At 37.8% G+C, this 21,969-nt stretch overlaps 1 protein-coding gene across 2 annotated transcripts in view; it reads right to left on the bottom strand.

The window, feature by feature from the left end:
• The window catches only part of LOC126236130 (TELO2-interacting protein 1 homolog), a 153,475-nt gene that overhangs the window by 30,629 nt on the left and 100,877 nt on the right, over positions 1 to 21,969 (bottom strand). For both annotated transcript variants that reach the window (XM_049945207.1, XM_049945208.1), the window contains one exon: positions 10,181 to 10,393. In XM_049945207.1, coding sequence (XP_049801164.1) covers positions 10,181 to 10,393 — 213 coding nt within the window. The remainder of the gene's footprint in view (positions 1 to 10,180; positions 10,394 to 21,969) is intronic.

The raw sequence follows: 21,969 nt of genomic DNA, 5'->3' as shown, positions 1-21,969 counted from the left end.
ATATTCCTCCACCGCTGCAAGAACAATATCATTGGCAAAGGCAAAGAATTTCACATCATATTCTTGCACTTCTGCTAATCAATAACATCTTTTTCACACTTTTTCCAATACCAGCAGTCTCTCTTCTTTACACCTGTTTTCACTGTAAAACATCCAGATGTCTTTCCTTCAAACCACACTTAACGCTTAGCTACTTCAACACACATTCTAGTCACTTTGATCAATTCTTCCAATATTGTCTACACATTTTCAATTTTGAGGCTATCATAGGCTTCCTTGGTATCTATAAACAAACAATATACCTCTTATCAAAGTCCCACGATTTCCACCCATTAACTGAGGGATGTGGTTCCACAAAACCTTATAATGCCTACCATGTTTATCTCATCACAAGGTAGAGGACTTACCAGCGGTAAACCTTTTTTCTGGCCTACTGTCACAGTATAAAACGATCAGTTGAAATACTGTTGTTGATCTCCACTTCTCAGGCGGCTGTTTAAAAGCATTTGTTAATTTAAAGCACAACAATCACCAACAGTATCTCCACCTGCTCCTGTCACCTCCTCCATGTAGAAAATTATTAACACACAGACTGAGCACCTGTGGATAATGGATTTGCAATGAAAACATGAGTTATGTCGAGAAACGTAATGGACAGACAATAGCCGGCCCAGCTACTCCATGATGAGATTTTCCATGACTTTTCTTCCTGTGATACTAACAGACCCACACCACCGAATCGCACCGTCCTTATCAACCACATCCTTTGAAAAGGCTTAGAATAGCAGTCACTGGACAAAACATTAGCCACCCCTTGAGAAATCATTACAAGTGTCATTTAATTCCACTTAATTCCACCCCTGGATTTGATAACCTGGATTCAATTAGGAAGTGGGTCCACAAGTTTGGGCAGGTATGTCACATTAAGGTTAATCCATTCACTATGGATTTGGTCTGCAATTCCATCAGATTGAGGGGATATTGATGTCAGCATTTTACCCACTGTTCCTAAAGGGTTCAAGTCTGGTGATTTTGCAAACCAATCGAGATATAATAGGAAGAGGGGGAGTGTTCAGAAAACCACTCACATATTCTTCCAGCCTGATGAACTTTGGTGTTGCTGTCTTGAAAAATACGGGTGTCAACAGCATACTGATCATGCAGATGTTGACTGAAAGGCAACACCTGATCATTCAGAATGTTTATTTAAACATGCTGATTCATGTTACAGGTCACCACAGTGAGTGGCCCAATTCTTGATAAGGAAACAACCCCAAAAGATCAAGTCCCGTCTTTGGCTTGCACCTGAACTTGCACACATTCAGGATAGAATTGCTTCATTTGGCCTTCGCTGCACTTTATGATGAGCAGCAACTGAATAAAGGCAAAAATATGATTCATCAGACCATGTTATTTTCCACCAGTCAGCTACTGTCCACATTTTATGATTTCTAGTTGACTGACGATGCATAGCTTTATTTGCCTATGTGAGCAATGACTACTTACATAGTGACTGACTCCAAACGTTAATTGCATGCAGTTCCCGAAGCAGGTTGGGCTGAGCCTTCACTCACTATCAACAGTGCTCAATTACTGTCAGGTATGGAAGCAATTTTGATTCACAAGCCGTGAAACACATCTCTGGCCCCTCTCAGTCAGTATCTTTTTCTGACAACAATTCTGAAGTTGTGTCTCTCGGTCACATGTCACACCACGGCTTGTAGATATGCTGGACAGTCTGCCACAAAACACCTACATAATCAGCAACTTCAAGGCCAAACACAGTTGCCCCTATTTGCCACTTTATCATATCATACATTTTACCCATGTTTACGTACAATGTTCACTTGGAACATAAATGTTTCACTGATTATTACTTCCTTATACTCACTTAGAGACAGCACATGCATGGTTTGGCACATGACTCGATCAACATGCCATTTGTAAAGGCTTAGTGATTCATCTGTGAATGTGCACTGGGGTGACTCAGTTTTTATCCAGTGAGCTCAGGTATGTAGCAACACCAGAAGACTTTAGTAAAATGCAGAATGACTTGCAAAGGACTGATGAATGGTGCAGCAACTAACAGTTGACCCTGGACATAAAGAAATGTAACATATTGCACGTAACTAGGCAAACAGATTGATTACTGTTCAATTATGCTACTGGTGAAAAATCACTGAACACCTAAGATTAACCATCCTAAAGTTGAATGACCACATAAAAAATTGTAAGAAAAGCAGCTGCCAGCCTCAGAGTCCTTGGAAGAAACTTAGACATATAACTCTTGTTCAACCGATTCTTGAATGTTGTTCATCAGTCCATGGCACGTTGGCACATTTCATTGCAGGATCGTTTAAAGCATGAGAGTGTTATGGAGATGCTAAACTTCAGTAGCAGCTGGTACAAACAGGGCATTGTGAGCACAGAGAAAGTTAGTGTTGAAATTCCGAGAGCCTACATTCAAAGATGAGCTGGGCAACGTATTACTTTCTCTCATATATCTCATGAAATGACCATGATGGAAGAAAAAAAAAAGCAGAGAATTTAAAGTTCATTCAGAATTTTATAAACAGTTGTTCTTCCCACACACCATTCAAGAACTGAACAGAGAAGGGGCAAATGATAGTGTTACCAGAGGTACCCACAGCCATACACCTTATGATAGGGCCAGCCACAGCATGCCAAACTTCACATGTGCAATGTGCACAGGCCACGTACAGGCCAAGTCACAGCCTGTCACTCGGCTTTGCTCAATCCTTCTCAGAAGTACTCAGAACAGAGGAACATTTCATTATCATTGTGGTGTGGCATTTTGCAGTTAGCACAACTAAGATCACCAGAACTGTATTGTCAGTGCTGTTTACCTTTCACTATTTGTTCATGGTATGAAGGATGTTCACAGGTCCAGTGGCTATTTGCACAAAAAGAGACAGTCTAGTGATCTACCATCACAATCCTTTAAAATGAATGGGAATGACAGAAGAGATGGATGAGAATTCCCGGTTCGCATAGGCGCCTAGTACTGCTTGTATGCTACGAAATGACATTATAGAACCACGTAAAAAGAACTGAAACTTTCAGATGACAATGAAAGAACAAAAAAATACAATGATCGACAGGCTGTTCTGTACATCAAGATGCACTTTGTGCCAAATCTGCAGGCATGTAGCACATGATGAAATTGGTGGTATAAACAGTAATTTTTTTTCTCTAGTGACACCCATTATTTCACTTTCAGTTGCAACAGTTTTCAACAGAAATGAACAAAAAGTATAAAGACTTCATATATTACTGCAAAGTACTTTGTCTGAGTCAAGGGTAATGCCTCGAACAATTTTTTGATTTAAAACTCCCTACTGTTAAATTTATGAACAGAACAGCTGTTTTGCAGGAACAAAAATTAGAACACCAGGAATTGATTGCAGACTTCGCATTTTAAGTAGACTTGACTGCAAGCTGCTCACATTAAGACAGTGCAAGGTACCTTCTTTCTTATTTCATGAGGATGCATTTGAAAAGAAAATCGCTTTGTAGAAGGGTCACATTCTCACAAAGAAAATTCAGTTCCCTAAGCTCACTGGCATTATATAAAGTGCGAGGTTCAAAGAATTCATTGTGGCCTTGCAAGAATTACAATGATAGTTTTATAAAGATTTTGAGGACACTGTAAATGTCACATCTGTTTTCGAGATATTTTCTGTTTCAATTGAAGGTTCCCCCGTGCATATGCAGATGTAACTTATTGATGAGCAAGGTAATTGCAGTTTCAGTGACAAATCTTTTTACACTAAATCTGTCCACGATGTCTATATTGCTTTCCTCTGGCAGATTTTCCAAGTCTCTACAGTGAGGTAGCAAAAAGCTACATTATGTCAATTAACATATTTGTGTGGAAGACCTTTTTTCGATTATGAAACTAAATAAGTTACGATTAGGTGGCAACTTGAGTGTGAAACTCTCTGAAATTGTCTGTATCTGTCCATATGCCAACAGTTTGTACCAGATAAAATTTATTTTATGTCTTCAGAACATCAAAAATAATTAATGAATGCTGAAAACTTGTTTTGTTTGTGATCTATATTGTTGAGAAATTTGAAATATAAAACCAACTCGTGTGTGATATGACTGTACTGTCATTTAAATCTGGCATTTTCATTGTGTCCCCCCCCCCCCCCCCCCCGCCCTTGCTCTCAGATAGCGTAGTGTGACAGTGGGGGAAATATGAAGTGAGACTGAGCTCTTTGGCATTTGGGTAGAGGCATGGCCGCGAGCCAAATTTGGCCACCCCTGTCTTATGGTGTCTTGCGAAGTATGGATGTAGATGTAGATTTAGATGTAGGTGTAGATGTTGACCCTCACCAAACCCTGGCCATCCCCATTGTTTCCTGGCAGTAATTGCCAGTTCATCCTATTCTCAATTGTGGGTGCCAGAGTCGATTTCCAATATCTGGGAGAAGGGGAATTTGTTAAGTTTGGAGATGATGAGTCGGTCTTTATGTACTGTTTGTGAACAGAGTCTGATCTGAATCTACAAAGCTGTCTTAAACAAGTGTGACCTTCCATGACTACAGGTCCTTTCTAACACCTGCTGGAAACAAACTAAGTTAAAGTGATGCTAACAGGAGCAGGAAAAGGCCAATGAAAATGGCTACATTCTGATTTCAAGTTTGAATGGCCTAAAAGGCTAAATGTTAATTAATCTTGTTGAGCTGTTTGGATCCCATGAAACTGAGGTGTTGGCCAAGGGCCTCATGTGCAGGTGGTGCCGTGTGCCCTTTGTGGCAGAGTATGTGTTTTAAAGTGGTTATCATTTCGGAATTTAGATGTTAGTGATACTTCATGATTAAAAAGGTTACTTTTTCCAGCACAGAAAGCCTACAAGCATTTGAAAATGTGTTCCTGTGTACTTGCTCAGTATGCAGAGGCCTCAAATTAGATTGTGGAGCTAAGTAGCTAGTTAGACATGGGGGTTTAGTGAGTGAGATGAACTTGGCAAGGTTTAATTGAAGCCCACAAATTAGACTTGTTGCCTTGGAAATTTAAGTGTGGTGGTTTGGTGTAACTTTTTCTCTATTGGATTTGAACAGTATTCTCATTTTGCATTTGTGGAGATTATCAGGTGAAGTTGCTGGGAGACAGCTGGAGGCAGTGTATGAATTGATGCAATGTACATTTTCCAGTACTGTGATTGGGTCTGAGAACCATTCCAAAAGTTGCTATGTCTTTAATTATTGATTTTGGAATAATGTAATACATCACATAATTTGTCTTGTCCACTACACATTATTAATTGTGCGTGAACTTTGGCTGCAGCCATGACTGGGATTTCGTGCGATGTCACGGTAGTTCCAAGGCTGGATGAAATCAACATTTCAACAACTTTCCATTATGAAGTCTTCCCTATATCACCTTCAGTCATCCACTTAAGCAGTGCAATGTCTTGGACCAATCATATGCCAACTATTCTGTATGTGATTGCTTCATTCCTGTGTAAATGACCAAGGTACAAGACCTGTCTGTTTACTTAACACAGCCATGCACCACCTCCTACTGAAGTTCAGTCACATTTTTTACTATCCATTAAAAGCAAGATTTATAATTGGAAACAGCCATATCATGGACCAGTTGCACTGCTATTACTGTATAGCTATCTACATGGGTATAAAAATTAACCTATCTTTCTGAATAAACGGCCAATATCAAATAGTAATTTACTACAAACTGAACAATCGAGTGACTGAATATGCTACTGACCATAATACCAATGACTCCAAACATTGCTTATCACCTGTGTCTATTCCTTCACTGAATGCTTTCCCCCTCCCTCCCACTCCCTCCTCTCTCTCTCTCTCTCTCTCTCTCTCTCTCTCTGTCACACACACACACACACACACACACACACACACACATATATATATATATATATATATATATATATATATATATATATATATATGGATGTTCTGAACTGCTGGAGACATGTGCGTAGTAGCTTGAAGAACATACTGAACAGATGAACGGATGAGAAATTTCCTTTCATGAATATATTTGATCTGCCCCATTCCCTTCAAGATCACATGTGATTCTGCTCTGAATACACTGAACTCATTAAGTAAGTGAAACTAGAGTGTACCAACAGAGAACATCAAATATCAGTGCAGGAAGCACCTTGCTTAGATCGAGTTTAAACTACAGTAAAGGTGGGATCAGTTAAAAATATTATAAGATTTCAGCTTAAAATCAGTGGAGAGTTCATTTCTTTCTGTGCATGATACATTTAAAATGGTTCTGGGTGTCTTTATCAACTGCAACAGAGAGTAATTCCACACTCTGTTAAATACTGTATTATGACATCGTCTTAGTGCAATTAGGTCTTGTTCAGTTCAAGTGTCAAATAACATCACAGCTCAAAATTGATTCAAGAGTTCCATATTACCGAAGGACAAGCAATGGTACCAAATACAAGCGACTGTGGGGTTAATAAAAGGATACACACAGCGTGTATGAGTATGAGTTGCTACCAGTCTCAATACAGTGGCTGAGTGTTCGGGTGGTCTGTCATACAGTTATACCAGCTTATTCCCTTCAAGGTCAACAGTATAATCAGTGTGATATTAGGATACAATGAGTTAGTTAAGCCATAAACTGTACATCCAAAGAAAATCTGGGACTGCACAAAATCCAGCAGAACTGTCACAGATGCATTTAAACAGCTCCCAATGACGTGTAACCGAGTTATTTCAATTATTCAGTATATTAAGATTTACAAATCCTCACAGTGTGGCAAAAGGTGGGTACTGAAATATATAAACTGTAACTGTGTCCCTTATTTGGATTAATGTTAAGATAAAAAACAAGGACAGTGGTTAAAATTTATCCACCTAAATTTCTCTGCCAAAAATTTAAAACTTGTGTTACTTGCAAATCTCTCCACTTGCTTTCATCCTAAGTTGTACTTGACAAATAACTGTTGTAAGGGTGGAGGAGCAAGCAGAATATCCACAAAAAACACACACTGAATGAGAGAGAGAGCGCCACAGATGATGTTATAAACAACCTTGGCAGACATTTTCTTACTTATGTGTTGGTGATGGATTACCAACAATTCAGTACTCGAAAGTTAGGTGGTATATGAATGTGGAGTGATAGCCAAACCCCTTACTCCTCACCAATCCCTGGAATTGGAGTTGTCCAAGTGTCTGTGTCACCATATAGTGTAACAGGCCAGTACAAGATAGAAACAGTACCGTATTTACTCGAATCTAAGCCACACTCGAATCTAAGTCGCAACTAACAAATGAGACTTGAAAGCAAGGAAAAAAATTTTCCCGAATCTAAGCTGCACCCAAAATTTGAGACTCAAAATTCAAGGGGAGAGAAAAGTTTTAGACCGCACCTCCAAATCGAAATAAAGTAGGTCCACTGTAACATGAGACACAATTTAGGTCGAATGGATGAAGATACAGCTACAGTAGTTTGGTTCGAGTTGTAAGCTTAACATTTAAGCTTTACCAAGTAGCCATTGCTTGTGTCAGGCGCTCCGTCCGTATTTATACGGGTACCCTCCCTTTTTCACGTGCTTCGTCTGGTTTGAATCAATTGCTTATTTTGCTTTGATCTGATAAGTGCCGTTATCTTTGTTATAGGTGTATATGTCACTCTAAGCTGAAACTTTGTTATTGTACCAAGAGACTGCTATTTGTTGTTACACTGCTGCTTTCTTTGATAATGATCAACAAGAACCAAATAACAGACTGCATATAATAGAAGATGTTCTGAACGACAGCTTAGCGAAAATTTTTCTCCGTTTGAAAACCTTTGCAGATGCCTCTTTAGTGCATTACATTCTTTAGAGTCATCTTAGATTTAAAAATCTAGTCAGTTGCCGTGCTTCATTTCTGACTGTATCACTATACAGCATAAGAATAATACGAATATAAACATGACATGATACGTATATTCTTCCACGTTTGCTGTTGTCTCACTATAGTTTCGTAGTTCATTAGGCACACAGGATTTAAATGAGATAGCGGCGAGCACGAAAGAATACATGGCATAATGTGTACATTCTTCTACCTTTTCTTTTAATTTATTTACTGATGCAGAGGTTTTGGCACCAGTATTTATCTTTGTGCCTGCAAAGCATGCCTGTGTAGCGCTACATATATTCGATGGCAGAAGTTAGTTGTGGTGGCACTTACCAACATTTTCAGAACTTCCATTTACTCTGCACTCGATTCTAAGCCGCAGGCGGTTTTTTGGATTACAAAAACAGGAAAAAAAGTGCGGCTTAGATTTGAGTGAATACGGTACTTATAAAAGATTATTGTGTTGCTGCTTCCAACAGCATTTGGGTGTTCTGAATGGATCAGTGTCTCCTGAATTCACCTCAGAAGTGACTTAACCCTTTCAATGCTGCAGAGTATGTATACATCTTGCTATGCTGTTCCCCAGATGTTGTGGACATGAACACGTGCACCACTCAGATTTTCGTATAGTGCTATGGACATCTGAATACATCCTTAGCTGTGCCTCTCACTGCTGTAGAAATGTTACTTCCCTATTTCAGAGAATAAAAATAAGTTTCGAGAACTTATCATACAACAGATGTGCTTCAATGCATGCTATCATTTGCAAAAGACCTCATTTCAATATCTTGGATCTTTTATGAGATTATACAATTTTTATTACCACACGATTCGTAATATACAGGGACACGAATGGGCACATCATGTACAACCATCATTTAGATATAAAAACCAATCATTCGAGAACAAAATGCGATATTTTTATGCTCTCACATTTAAATAAAATTTTGATATCTACATTTCATTCACTGCAACGTATGAACTAAAGCAATCAGACACAAAGTTTATGCAGTGTGTTTTCATCTCTAAAATTTCACACAATGTTTTACTTAATTTGATGCAGTGCAGTAAGTATGATGGATAATGAAACGAAATTCAATTATTTATTGAGTGAAGACATCAGACTGTAAGATGTGCAAAAATCCATATTTTTCACTTAATAGTTTTCGAAAAATTGGATGATAAATATTTCATATTGGCCAGAATGCTGTCTCTCAGCACAGGCACCAGCATTTGGTGAGCGGAACATCCAGAAGAAAAGCCTCCTCAGTATGGAATGCAATTAGCACATCTGTAGCAGCAAAAGCTTAATGATTTTCTGGATTCCAGAAAATTTCATTGCCCATGGATTCTAGGACCTTCACTATGTACCTAATCAAGGTGAAGCTACCTGACAGACGAAACTGCATGTTGCACCAGAAACAAATTGAGACCTTTGCCTCTTAAAACTACGTAGTCAGCCATGACCCACCTGACAGCTTCAACCTGCTGGACATCTCTTTGACATTCCAATTTTCTACATTCTTCTGCATATCTTACTGGATGGCACTTCTTGGAGAAAGAATGAAACAAATCCTAGACTGCAAATAAGCCATACTCCATAGCATTATTTTATGGAGATTAATCAGTATGAATGTGGGAATATGGTGGGGTGGGGTGGGGGACATGAAAGTAGCATTACAGATGCAAAATTTCTACAATGTGCTGAGCAGAAGTACGATACAGATGAAATTAAATAACTTGTAAATTTCTGTTTATAAGCCAAGCTACTAGAATAAAATGTGTTGAAAATGAAGCATGCACCCCCACAGTAGCCCCCCCCCCCCCCAACCACACACACACACACACACACACACACACAGACAGAGAGAGAGAGAGAGAGAGAGAGAGAGAGAGAGAGGCAAGCATGTATGCAAACATGCACACAAAAAATATCAAAACGAGGAGGAACAAAAGTAGATGCCAAACAGAGTCAACCCACTTATTAATATAGCAAATAGAGTAGATGAAAGATGGTAAGTGTCACAGTGTAAGCAGTATGTACAAATCAAACATTAACTGAAAAGCTAGTTATATGATTATGATACATAACTAATAAATGTACAATGCTCTGTAACCAATCTAACTGCCTTTATACTACACAATTTAATAACTGCTCATCCATTAGTCCATTAAAAATCTTCATCCTTGGTCGTAATATATGACAAAACAATTTTAATGACATTTCCATGATTTAATTCTGCTTCAGTTTTCTAAGAAGATTATATACCAAGCAGTGAAGTCCCACATGCAGATGAACATAACCTCACCAGTCCAACCATGTCCCTGAGTTGTGGCAAGTTTTCCAAATGGCTATGCCTCAAAAGGACTCCAAGTACAGCGAGAGCTCCCTGCTGCCTCTCAGGCAGTCTCAAGTTGCGAGCCGTATGGAATGCCAAGTAGTCAGCATTTCTCCAGATGAGAGAAGATACATCTCCACCCGACATAGCTCTGGCTGCAGCCATCCCAGCATCTGACAATATCTGTTTGGATAATGTGTTTATTTAGACTATGCCTCAATAACAAAATAAATCATAAATATTATACATTTATAAGTTAATTCACTATTAAACAAGCATATACATTATAATTATGCACGGGGGAAAAACTTGCAATCTCAGACAAAATGACCATAGCCAAAGCACAGCAGGCAAACCTAAGAGAAGAAACCAAATGTCAGAAATTTCTCATTCACAGTTTTGTCTACATCTGCTTCCCTATCATTAACTCTTATAAATGATTAAGTGTGTAATGTGTTAATGATTATAAAAGGCATCCTGTGACCACTAAAGAACAGTGCTGTAGCCTGTTTACTCAGGTTAGGGGGAAAATTCTGATGATAAATCAGATGTGTCCACAGGAAGTGTGTTGTGGGCTTGCTGTTAATGTTGTGCATTAACAACCTGGAAGGCAATACTAACTTCCACATTTTTCCAGATGATGTAGTTGTCTAAAATGAAGCACTCTTTGAAGTGCTGCATAGATATTCAGTCAGGTCTTGATAAAATTTCAAAGTAGTATCAAATTGAACGACTTGCTTTAAACATTCCAATGCACATTTTGCCATTGAGTCATTCCCTGTCAAGTCAACATAGTGACTTTTCTTCCCATCTCAGATTTGGACAAAACTTGGCACAGAGATAGCCTACATACAGATTTTTAAAAAAACACTCAATTTTTATAAAAACATGTCAGCTATTTTGAAAATATCGTAATGTGAAGCTGTAAAAAATTGCAAAAAATGCCCCATTGCCATAATTTCAAATTGCTGCAGCAACTCTCCTAACAAAGCTAAAATGATGTGAGATGTGTCATTTTGCAGAATTTTTCATGAGCTATCCTAACATATGCAACACAATTTGGGTTTGAGATGAAACTAGTTTTGTTTTTTCAAATTTTGATAAATATTTAAATTTTTAATTTATCAAAAAGGACATCTCCAATTTTTTTTGAAAACTTATATACATCACTTCACATTATTGTTAAACAATTTCCAAAGTATGAAAGTGGGACTGTCATGGGTTCACACTTGGGTAAAATTTCAAAAATACATATTTAACTAAAAAATTACATTTTTGTAAAATCTGTAGATTTAAGCAGAAATATACTTGATTTCTTTCTTAATGTGTTTATGTACATATTCAAATTTACTGTTGACACATGCCTTTGAAATGTCACTTGTGAAACCCGATAAAAACAGAATGTGCTTTAAGATTTCACTTCTTTTTAAGTGGTTCATTTGTTTTTACAGTATTATCCTCAGAAATTTGATATATTTCTCCTGTTGGTGTTACTGGCTTTACTTTACAAAGAACACCATTCACAAATGCTTTTAGAATATAAAGTTTTGCAGAATAAGCATAAGACAGTGATGGGTCAGTTGGGCGAAAGAAGGTGACTAACTTCATCAAGGCTTTTGTCTTTTGTTAAAACATAAGCTAACCACCATTTCTTATTGCAGATGGCACTAACATATCCATGAATATCTCTCAAAACCAGTTTTTCAAAAGATTTTGCAACTGTTTCAACAGTAGATTCTGTTGTATAATTTTGATGTACTTAACGCTATGGGTATAAAGGCATGTAACGTCTGTGTCCCTTTGAAGTTAACAGGTAACAGACTGGCGGAAGCACTCTTCTAGGAATCTTACAGTTTCATTGTACTCTTCTTGTGCTAAAAATTCAATGTGTTCAGATGTAGTGATACAACTGCCCAATCAAAAAGTTGTGGAATAAGAATTTCATTATCATACAAACTCTGTAGACTTGGTTTTGTTGCTAATCTTTTAGCAGGGCCACCAACATTATCGCAAAGTACTTTTCCATGAGCAAAGCCATTCTGTTTCCATGTCAAAATCTTCATTATGGAAACATTCATTAACAAATTCTTTTTATGCTTGTACTGGGCTGCACAGCCATCCAAAAAGTAGTATATCTTCTGTATACCAGTCTGAAGTTTGGTTTTGAAAAGTCGAATTATTTTTTTTTTTTTAAAAAAAACAGTAGACTGCTATGGCGTTACACTCTACACAGTTAGATATTATGACAAGATCGTATGCTCTGTTTTCTTCTTTCCTTTGCAATACACTACAATGGGGTGCACTGTTGCATGAACACTTCATCAATGATAACCCTGTGCCTCATGAAAAATGATACCCCTCTAATCATTTTAACTTTATTATCAGAGTTTGAAAAGGGAAATGGATAGGTTAAAGTTAGATATAGTGGGAATTAGTGAAGTTCGGTGGCAGGAGGAACAAGACTTCTGGTCAGGTGACTACAGGGTTATAAACACAAAGTCAAATAGGGGTAATGCAGGAGTAGGTTTAATAATGAATAGGAAAATAGGAACGCGGGTAAGCTACTACAAACAGCTTAGTGAACGCATCATTGTGGCCAAGATAGATACGAAGCCCACAGCTACTACAGTAGTACAAGTTTATATGCCAACTAGCTCTGCAGATGACGAAGAAATTGAAGAAATGTATGATGAAATAAAAGAAATTATTCAGATAGTGAAGGGAGACGAAAATTTAATAGTCATGGGTGACTGGAATTCGAGTGTAGGAAAAGGGAGAGAAGGAAACGTAGTAGGTGAATATGGATTGGGGCTAAGAAATGAAAGAGGAAGCCGTCTGGTAGAATTTTGCACAGAGCACAACTTAATCATAGCTAACACTTGGTTTAAGAATCATGATAGAAGGTTGTATACATGGAAGAACCCTGGAGATACTAAAAGGTATCAGATAGATTATATAATGATAAGACAGAGATTTAGGAACCAGGTTTTAAATTGTAAGACATTTCCAGGGGCAGATGTGGACTCTGACCACAATCTATTGGTTATGACCTGTAGATTAAAACTGAAGAAACTGCAAAAAGGTGGGAATTTAAGGAGATGGGACCTGGATAAACTGAAAGAACCAGAGGTTGTACAGAGTTTCAGAGAGAGCATAAGGGAACAATTGACAGGAATGGGGGAAAGAAATACAGTAGAAGAAGGATGGGTAGCTTTGAGGGATGAAGTAGTGAAGGCAGCAGAGGATCAAGTAGGTAAAAAGACGAGGGCTAGTAGAAATCCTTGGGTAACAGAAGAAATATTGAATTTAATTGATGAAAGGAGAAAATATAAAAATGCAGTAAATGAAGCAGGCAAAAAGGAATACAAATGTCTCAAAAATGAGATCGACAGGAAGTGCAAAATGGCTAAGCAGGGATGGCTAGAGGACAAATGTAAGGATGTAGAGGCTTATCTGACTAGGGGTAAGATAGATACTGCCTACAGGAAAATTAAAGAGACCTTTGGAGATAAGAGAACCACTTGTATGAACATCAAGAGCTCAGATGGAAACCCAGTTCTAAGCAAAGAAGGGAAAGCAGAAAGGTGGAAGGAGTATATAGAGGGTCTATACAAGGGCGATGTACTTGAGGACAATATTATGGAAATGGAAGAGGATGTAGATGAAGATGAAATGGGAGATACGATACTGCGTGAAGAGTTTGACAGAGCACTGAAAGACCTGAGTCAAAACAAGGCCCCCGGAGTAGACAACATTCCATTGGAACTACTGGCGGCCTTGGGAGAACCAGTCCTGACAAAACTCTACCATCTGGTGAGCAAGATGTATGAAACAGGCGAAATACCCTCAGACTTCAAGAAGAATATAATAATTCCAATCCCAAAGAAAGCAGGTGTTGACAGATGTGAGAATTACCGAACAATCAGTTTAATAAGCCACAGCTGCAAAATACTAACACGAATTCTTTACAGACGAATGGAAAAACTAGTAGAAGCCGACCTCGGGGAAGATCAGTTTGGATTCCGTAGAAATACTGGAACACGTGAGGCAATACTGACCTTACGACTTATCTTAGAAGAAAGATTAAGGAAAGGCAAACCTACGTTTCTAGCATTTGTAGACTTAGAGAAAGCTTTTGACAATGTTAACTGGAATACTCTCTTTGAAATTCTGAAGGTGGCAGGAGTAAAATACAGGGAGCGAAAGGCTATTTACAATTTGTACAGAAACCAGATGGCAGTTATAAGAGTAGAGGGACATGAAAGGGAAGCAGTGGTTGGGAAGGGAGTGAGACAGGGTTGTAGCCTCTCCCCGATGCTATTCAATCTGTGTATTGAGCAAGCAGTAAAGGAAACAAAAGAAAAATTCGGAGTAGGTATTAAAATCCATGGAGAAGAAATAAAAACTTTGAGGTTCGCCGATGACATTGTAATTCTGTCAGAGACAGCAAAAGACTTGGAAGAGCAGTTGAACGGAATGGATGGTGTCTTGAAAGGAGGATATAAGATGAACATCAACAAAAGCAAAACGAGGATAATGGAATGTAGTCGAATTAAGTCGGGTGATGTTGAGGGTATTAGATTAGGAAATGAGACACTTAAAGTAGTAAAGGAGTTTTGCTATTTGGGGAGCAAAATAACTGATGATGGTCGAAGTAGAGAGGATATAAAATGTAGACTGGCAATGGCAAGGAAGGCGTTTCTGAAGAAGAGAAATTTGTTAACATCGAGTATAGATTTAAGTGTCAGGAAGTCATTTCTGAAAGTATTTGTGTGGAGTGTAGCCATGTATGGAAGTGAAACATGGACAATAAATAGTTTAGACAAGAAGAGAATAGAAGCTTTCGAAGTGTGGTGCTACAGAAGAATGCTGAAGATTAGATGGGTAGATCACATAACTAATGAGGAGGTACTGAATAGGATTGGGGAGAAGAGAAGTTTGTGGCACAACTTGACCAGAAGAAGGGATCGGTTGGTGGGACATGTTCTGAGGCATCAAGGGATCACCAATTTAGTATTGGAGGGCAGCGTGGAGGGTAAAAATCGTAGAGGGAGACCAAGAGATGAATACACTAAGCAGATTCAGAAGGATGTAGGTTGCAGTAGGTACTGGGAGATGAAGAAGCTTGCACAGGATAGAGTAGCATGGAGAGCTGCATCAAACCAGTCTCAAGACTGAAGACCACAACAACAACAACAACATCAGAGTTGCTATAGTGTTTTGAAATTATGGCAGTGAAGCACTTTTCGGCAATTTTTGACAACTTCACACTGCCGTATTTCTAAAACAAAGTGATGTACTTTAATAAAATTGGATATTTGTCTTAATCTATATGTAAACTATACCTGTGCCAAGTTTCATCAAGATATGAGATGGGAGTTTAAATTCATATTAAAACTGTGTGGAGTTGACATGGAATGCCCCAGTCTCATGTGTTGCACGTCTTGTGAAATTGATGATGGTGTGTGTCTGGTAGCAAAGTATGTACATAAACTTTTGTTTCGGACTCCTAAAAACTGCAACATAAACAACACAACAGGCAGAAGCAAGCATTGGGGAAGACGCCTTATGTCACAGACAAACTTATGACTGTTTTAAATGTTTTCAAGATGGCAGATCATCTTTTATTCCCCAGAATGAAAGGAGTATTTATGGATCTAACAAAGGCATTTGACTGTGTAGACCACAAAACCACAAAACTTTAGTAGAAATATTAGGAGCATATGGCATAAGAGGAAATGCAGGAGACTGGATTCTCTCATACCTGACAAACAGGAGCCAATATACTGAAATTACAACAACTACTGGTGAAAAAATAAGATCTAAAGCAAGAATTTTACACTTCTCTGTGCCACAAGGCTCCATTCTTGTCCCAATACTCTTCACTCTATACACAAATCACATCCCAAATGGTAGAATAGTTACCTATGCAGATGACACAACTCTTCTGTTCATGGACAGAGACACAGAAAAGCTAGAAATAAAAGCCAATGTAGAAGTAAATAATGCCATCCAAAGATTTACTGAATTAAACCTGCACAATAATATTACTAAAACACGTTGTGTAAACTTAGGACTTCGAAACTTTCACAGTGAAGATATCAATGTATGCTTAAATGAATGCATAGCAGAGACCACCAAATATACAAAATTCCTTGTGATAATTATCGATGAAAATGTAAACTGAGATAAGCATGTAGAATATATAAGGGGGAAACTCAGCGCAAACCTATATGTGCTGCACAGACTCAGCTACCTAAAAGATACAGGCATTATGAAAACAATATACTATGCTTAATTCATACGACATTAAGTTACGGCATAATTTTGTGGGGAGGTACCTTGAAAACAAACATTAATAAAGTATTTAAATTACAAAAAAGAGCCATAAGAATTACAGCCAACCTTAAATGGAAAGATTCATGTCAACCAGCATTTAAAGCTCTCAAAATAGTAACATTACCCAGTATGTACCTATACGAACTCCTCTGTTCGACAAAATTCAAATATTCTGCCAATACTAGAGATAACAACACACAACACAACCATGACACAAGAAAATGGAACCTATTCCATGAGCCTACACATAACACAAAAAAATACAAAGAAAGCCACCATACGCTGGACCAAAAGCCATTGAAAAAATCCCTTCATTCTTGAGAGAAATAAACAATAAAAATATTTTCAAAAAAGTCTCAAAAATTTTCTAATAGAAAACTGTTATTACAGTGTTAATAAATTTATGTGCACTACAGTTCAAAACAACTGCAATATCACTATTGCATCAAAAGAAAAATTGTATAAAATCTAATTTAATATTAAATAGCCCTAGAATAATTTTGCAATAAATTATATATTTGTTTAACAGTAAACAGTAAAAATTATGTACCTGTTGGTGCATGAAATGAAAATATATCTTGATCCATACAATGTACTTTGTCAAAGGATAAATAAATAAATAAAACTCAATTTAAAAATCTGATGATTTCACACACTTGAGAAGTTTCAAACAGAATTGCGAGTGGTACTGAACAGTCTCATGAAAAATGCAGTCCAAGGAGCTTTTAGTTCATGGAAAAACCACTGAGAGTAGTGTAGACACCCCAAAGGGAACTACTTTGAAGGATATGGTGATAACTAAGATCCAAGTAAAGGCTAATTTTATTTATTGGTGTATTCCAGAACTTTTAGGTAGCACCTCACATCATATGATTACTACATCAATGAGCCACAACTGGAATCAACCCTCTCATGTGAATACCTGTGTGCAGTAATTTGTGAATATATGAAGCAGAAAGATCAGCTAGGCCCAATAATAGTTATAGTAGCTGGCAGACTTGTTCATTAGTAGGATCCTGGGAAAATTCAGTCAGCTTGGAAAGGAGACTGCTTGCAAACCACATCCTAAAACACTTTTTAAAGTGTGGGACCCATTCCTAATATGACTAACAGGTGTTACTGATCACATTCAAAGAATTGCTGAAAAACCTGCTAGCAGACACTTAAGGATACACGAACTATCCCAAATATGCCTACTAAAAAGGTTCAATTTTAAAGTTGTTATCAATCTGAAGGTTGGTCTGGACACCACTGTACTTCACTAATGGTCCTATTAGGGTTGATAGGCCATTGCCCTCATCTGACCTTTGAACTGAATTATCCAGCCAGTTTTCAGGGAGCTTAAGTTTAATCAGATTCCAAACCACGGAGCAATTCAGCATTTTTCATGCTAACAAATATTGCCAGAGATGAAAGTAATGAAAAGTGACAGATGAAAACTCTACAACTGACTGAGGATCCAACCTAGAGCTTTCAGATCCACAGTCCCTTCACCATTGAGGCACTGAGCCACACAAAAAGGTTTAAAAAACCAGTATTACCCAAGGATCCAGGAATATGTTACAGACATCTACACATCACTCTCATAGGACCCACAAAGAGAAGATTAGATTAATCACGGCACATAACAATATACACTATCTCTTTAAATTTTTCTCCAAATTTCAATTGTGTCTTGAGTACCTCAGAGGCTATGGGTTCTTGGAGAAATAATATGACAGAATGGCACAGCAACAGGTTCAAGTTTTGGTTCAAGGGAAAATCATTCATTCTGCAGTGTAAAGTACTAGGCAAAGTAAATGGCCAGGCTTGATTTCTGGCCTGGCACACACTTTTAATTTATCGGCAAGTCCCCTTTTTTGTTACATTATCTGCTTACTCATTTTTTCTACAACTTTGAAATATCTTTATTGACTCAGTGTATTAACACAGCAATTTTCGAAATCCATAGGTTGTGATTCATTATGTCCTCTCGTACCCTTTTTATACTGATATTATTTGGCCAGTCTTCAGGTGAATTTACCTTATCTCATCTGTGCCCACTGACTGTCTTACACAGCATCTAAAAATAATCAATTTGATTTAATTACATGAGTGTATGCGAGTGGATATGAGAAATAACCACATGTACAATGAATAAATACTAGCTTCCTATGTTTCTACTTAATTTATCATGCATAACTAAGAAAGGCGATTTTTATTTGTCTATTTCTTACACAATCATTTTCAAAACAGAAGTTTTAGTTTAATGACAAAAAACACAAACATGTCAATGTTAGTTCAGTTTGATACAGGAAAGTGCTGATTGGAAAACAAATAATGGAAGGAATAATGGTAACAACTCGCCATATATTTGAGATATGGAGCCACAATCCAATGAACTTACATACTAATGTAGGATTTATAGAATAAATTATGAAATGTATCAAAGATTTCAAAATAAATACTTCAAGGTGATTATGTAGCACTCTGAAACTGAATCGAAATTTTTAACTGAAAACAGACAAATAGTTGACGAAAATTTTTAGATAAAAACTCTCATCCAAAAGACAAATAATTTAAATAAAAGGAACTAGTTCTTTCTGTGACTGCATAAAACTTTTACCTGGATAACACAACTGTACGAAGTCAATTGAATACTACGTTTCTTACTGTTTTCTGGAAATGTACACCATTCATTCATAACATAGTGATACAGTGTACTATAAATAGTTTATATTCATTTCTAGCACTTCACAAATTGCATCTCATTATATAAAATGGATACATTACTATAGTATTCTCACCATATACAGGAGATTCTTAGTTGCAGACAGGCACAACAAAAAGACTGCTAAACAAGTGAGCTTTCATCCAAAAAGCCTTCTACATTCCAAGCACAACTCACACACACACTGAGAGAGGGGTTATGGGACCAAACAGTGAGGGCGTAAGTCCCGCAATTCCAAAGTTACCCACAGAAGAGAGAGGGACCGTTAAAAGTGGACAGGTCCAGTCAGGGAAGTCAAACTATAAAATGAGGTGGTGACAAGTCTGCTGACATCTCCAGATCTGGTTCCAAGATGGCCGCCGAGTAAGTGACGCCAGAAACCATTTCCAGAAAGATAAGTGATTTAGACAGTAATATAATTTAGTTTAACGCCGACAACAAATTAAATACGTGCATTAGTGTATCGTTTAGTCTTGCCATTAAAGGTTTCACTTTTCTTTGCGTATTTTTTCAGAAAACACAAAAAGATCGTAACTTCGCGAAGTCGCGCTTAGGCTTAAATTTTGTAAACGTGTTTGTTTCTTGTTTCACGGTAATTTAACTAGTTTCTCGGTAACAAATAAGTAAACTACCGCAAATAGCGTATAACTTCATTGTTTTAATACAGATTTCAGAAAAACAGCGTAACTTTATATCAGAAACTTGCCTATATACATTTGTTTATAGGCCTAATTCTCGTAACGTTTTTGGAGAATCAAAGTTAAAGTATCTCGTTTAATTGTCCTTTTTTTCATTCCATCGAGTGAAATATATAATAAATAGCGTATACCTTCATTGTTTTAATACAGATCTCAGAAAAACAGCGGAATTTTAAATCAGAAACTTGCTTATATACATTTGTGAATAGGCTTAATTCTTGTAACGTCTTTTTTGATTTTCGGTAATTTAATTGATTTATTCTAGCTAAAGTATTATTTTTGCCATGAGTGAGAAGTGCCTGACTTGCCGTAGAATTGTTAGTTCCGGGGTTTGGTGTGATGGATGTAGTAGTTTTTTTCACTGGGGGGACTGCAGTGGCGTGGGTGTTGGGAAAGTGGATCAGGCTCATCAGTGGTTATGTAGGATTTGCAGCAGAGATAGGAAGATAGTGGAACAGGAGGGGAAAATTGCTGCCCTTCAGGCTGAGCTAGATCAGGCTAGGGAAGATCTGGACAGGTTAAGGAGGGAGAAGGGCAAAGAGAGGTGGGAAGTGGCAACAGGTAGCAGAAGGAACAGGCCTAGAACTAAGTCTGACAGTTTTGTGGTGAATGTCAAAAATAAGTTTGACCTGTTGCTTCAGTTAGAAACTGATGAGCCTCAAGCAGAGGTAGGTGTAGACAGGACACAACAAACTTTCAATAGGAAATTGAAAAAGAATGTAGGAAAGTTATCGAAAAGGAAGAAAGTTTTGTTGTTAGGCAGTTCTCATGCCAGAGGTGTAGGCCAACTTCTGCAGGAGGAATTAGGACCAGAATACCAGGTCACAAATTTTTTCAAACCAAGTGCTAGTCTGGATCAGGTGACAGAGGATTTAGGTTCACTCTGTAAAGGATTTACCAGGGAAGACACCGTGGTTATTGTGGGAGGGCCAGGGAACAGCATTGACAGAGATCCTGGGTACAGTATAGAGTGTGACCTGGTAAAGATTGCGTCGGCATCGAGACACACCAATGTTGAATTTGTATCTGTCCTGAGACGTCATGACCGGCCTCATTTGGACTCTTCTGTTGGGAGAGTTAATTTGGAGTTGGAACGGCTGCTTGGGTCGGGTGCGGGGGCTCATATTGGTGTGGTTCCTGTTGATTATCTCAGTAGGTGGGACTATACCAGGCACGGCCTACATCTCAACAGGAAAGGGAAGGGGAAACTGGCTGGGGTAATAGCAGGAAATTTAAGGGGGGGAGGCACTGCCATGAATGGTAAAATACCAGTGGTTACAGGTGTTGGAGCAGCACCTTTTTTAGGATAGGTAAGACAGAAAGATGTCAAGTTCTACGAGAGGTCAGGATTGAAACAAATCTTCAGTTTAGGAAAGAAATTAAACAGCACAATTCTAGCACATTGGATCACCAATCACAGCTATCAATTATAAATTTTCACCAATCACCAGAAATTTTATTTCCACCAAGTTGTAGCTCAGTCCTAGGTAATTGCATTGATGAATTAAAGTCACCCAACCCAGTTGACATAATCTGCCTCTCTGAACACCGTGTGACCACTGGTATAGGAACTAGGCCTAAGCACAATGAGAAACTCAGACAGGAGAGTACTGCAAATGTTAGAATAAGGAAAGGTTCTCATAAAGGTATAATTAAAAATAATGTAAGTATATTTCATCAAAATATTGGGAGTTTAAAGAATAAAGTAGATGAGCTTCTGGTTTGTTTAGAAGATTTAGAAGCTGAGAATGAAATAGATATACTATGCCTGTCTGAGCATCACATTGTTACTGATATGGATAAGGTAAATGTAAGTGGATATAAGCTCTCTGCACATGTAATGAGAGAAAATATGGAGAAAGGAGGAGTTGCCATATATGTCAAAAGTTATCATTGTGCAAAAAGTATAGAAACAAAAAAGTTTTGTGTAGAGAAACATATAGAAGCATGTGCCTGTGAGCTTAAATTAAATAAAGGCACATTTATAATTGTAACTGTATATAGGTCCCCAT

This window comes from Schistocerca nitens, chromosome 2 (genome assembly GCF_023898315.1).
Source record: "Schistocerca nitens isolate TAMUIC-IGC-003100 chromosome 2, iqSchNite1.1, whole genome shotgun sequence".
Lineage (NCBI taxonomy): Eukaryota > Metazoa > Arthropoda > Insecta > Orthoptera > Acrididae > Schistocerca > Schistocerca nitens.
The sequence above is the reverse complement of the archived record's forward strand: the minus strand, read 5'-3'. Positions and strand labels throughout refer to the sequence as shown.